The following is a 1,439-nucleotide window of genomic DNA, read 5'->3' as shown; positions in this document are numbered from 1 at the left end:
AAGGTAGGAAAAAATCCCAAAAGGGAAGAAAATACCCAATGTGATCCTTCCATGCCCAGCCTGACCACCCCCCTAGATGCACCCCGACACCACAGCTCTGGGCAGGAGTCCTCAGGGCTTGGCCAGTGTCCCCCTGCAGCAGGGGGTCCCTGTGCCCCCTGGGCTGTCCTGGTGGCCCTGGTGACTCCATCCCTGAGCTCTCATCTTCGCTGGCAGTGGTGGCAGGAGAGAGGTGCCGGAGGTGGCCTCCTGGCCCAGTGGGTGCCATTGGCAGCTGCTGGTCCCACAGCTGTCAGGAGGAGCCCAGGGACGTGCAGAGGGTCCCTGTGGATTCTCCTGCCTGGGGGAGCAGGAGAAGAGGGTCAGGGGGTGCCAGGGAGGATCAGGGGCAGCTGGAGAGGGCAGGGGGACCGTGAGAGGTGGATGCTCCCAACTCACCTGCCTTGAAGGCCCTGGGCTTGTTCCCACGTCTCTTTGCTGCCAGGGAGAGCAGTGGAGTTGGCATGGGGTCCATTCCATCCCCATTCCATCCCCATTAATATTCTATGCCCATCCTCATTCCATCCCTTCCCAATCCCATACCATCCCTTCCCTATCTCCATCCCCATTCCATCCCAGTCCCCATCCTATCCCATCCCCATTCCCATCCCCATTCCATCCCCGTCCCATCCCATCCCAGTCACCACCTCCATCCCATGACATCCCCATCCCATCCCATCCCATCCTGTCCTGTGACATCCTATCCCATCCCATCCACTCCCTATACCATATCATCTCATCTCCATCCCATCCCTTTCCCATCCATATCCCATCCCTATCTCATCCCTATCCCATCTCCATCCCCATCTCCATTCCATCTCCATCCCATTTACATTTCAAACCCATCCTGCCCCATCCCATTCCATCCCATGCCATCCCCTCTGGTGCCAGTAGAGCTGCTGAAGCTGTACTGTACCATGTGTCCAAAGCTACACCACCTCCACCCCAGGTCCCAGCACAGACAGTACCCTTGTGCCACCCCTGCCCTGTCCCCGTGCCCAACCACAGCTGTCCCCACTCCAGGGATGTCACCTCGAAGCCACTCGCAGCTGTACTTGCTGCGTGTGCCATTGGAGCGGAGATGGATGTATGTCCTGTTGCCTCGGTGAGTTACCCTGATGACATCGAAGGTCTCAAAGGGTGGAATGAGCACCTCCTGCTCTGTGGGGTAGTGGGAGAAGCCCTGGATCTTGGCACCGTGACAAGTCTCCACCTCAAAGAATGTGTCAGTGCCAAATTTCTTGGCAACCTCTTTCTTCACAGAGCTGGAGGTGAACTGGCCGAAGCGAACGGTCTGGCCACACTTGGTGGTAAGACGGGTCCCATCGACCCCCCGGTACACACGCAGGCAGGTGCCCTGGTGATGGGCTCTCCGCAGGTCCCTCAGGGCCGTGGTCAGC

The 1,439-nt window shown here is 58.8% G+C and overlaps 1 protein-coding gene across 1 annotated transcript in view; it reads right to left on the bottom strand.

The window, feature by feature from the left end:
* Positions 1–292: 292 nt before the first annotated feature.
* The window catches only part of LOC103801709 (NAD(P)(+)--arginine ADP-ribosyltransferase 2-like), a 1,429-nt gene continuing 282 nt past the window's right edge, over positions 293–1,439 (bottom strand). Inside the window, exons 2-3 of the mRNA XM_009074131.1 lie at positions 1,154–1,396; positions 293–340 (exon numbers count right to left, since the gene is read on the bottom strand). Of these exons, the coding sequence (XP_009072379.1) occupies positions 293–340; positions 1,154–1,396 (291 nt within the window). The remainder of the gene's footprint in view (positions 341–1,153; positions 1,397–1,439) is intronic.

The sequence above is a fragment of the Acanthisitta chloris genome, unplaced genomic scaffold, assembly GCF_000695815.1.
Source record: "Acanthisitta chloris isolate BGI_N310 unplaced genomic scaffold, ASM69581v1 scaffold32984, whole genome shotgun sequence".
Classification (NCBI taxonomy): Eukaryota; Metazoa; Chordata; class Aves; order Passeriformes; family Acanthisittidae; genus Acanthisitta; species Acanthisitta chloris.
This window is presented reverse-complemented; position numbering and strand designations above follow the sequence as displayed.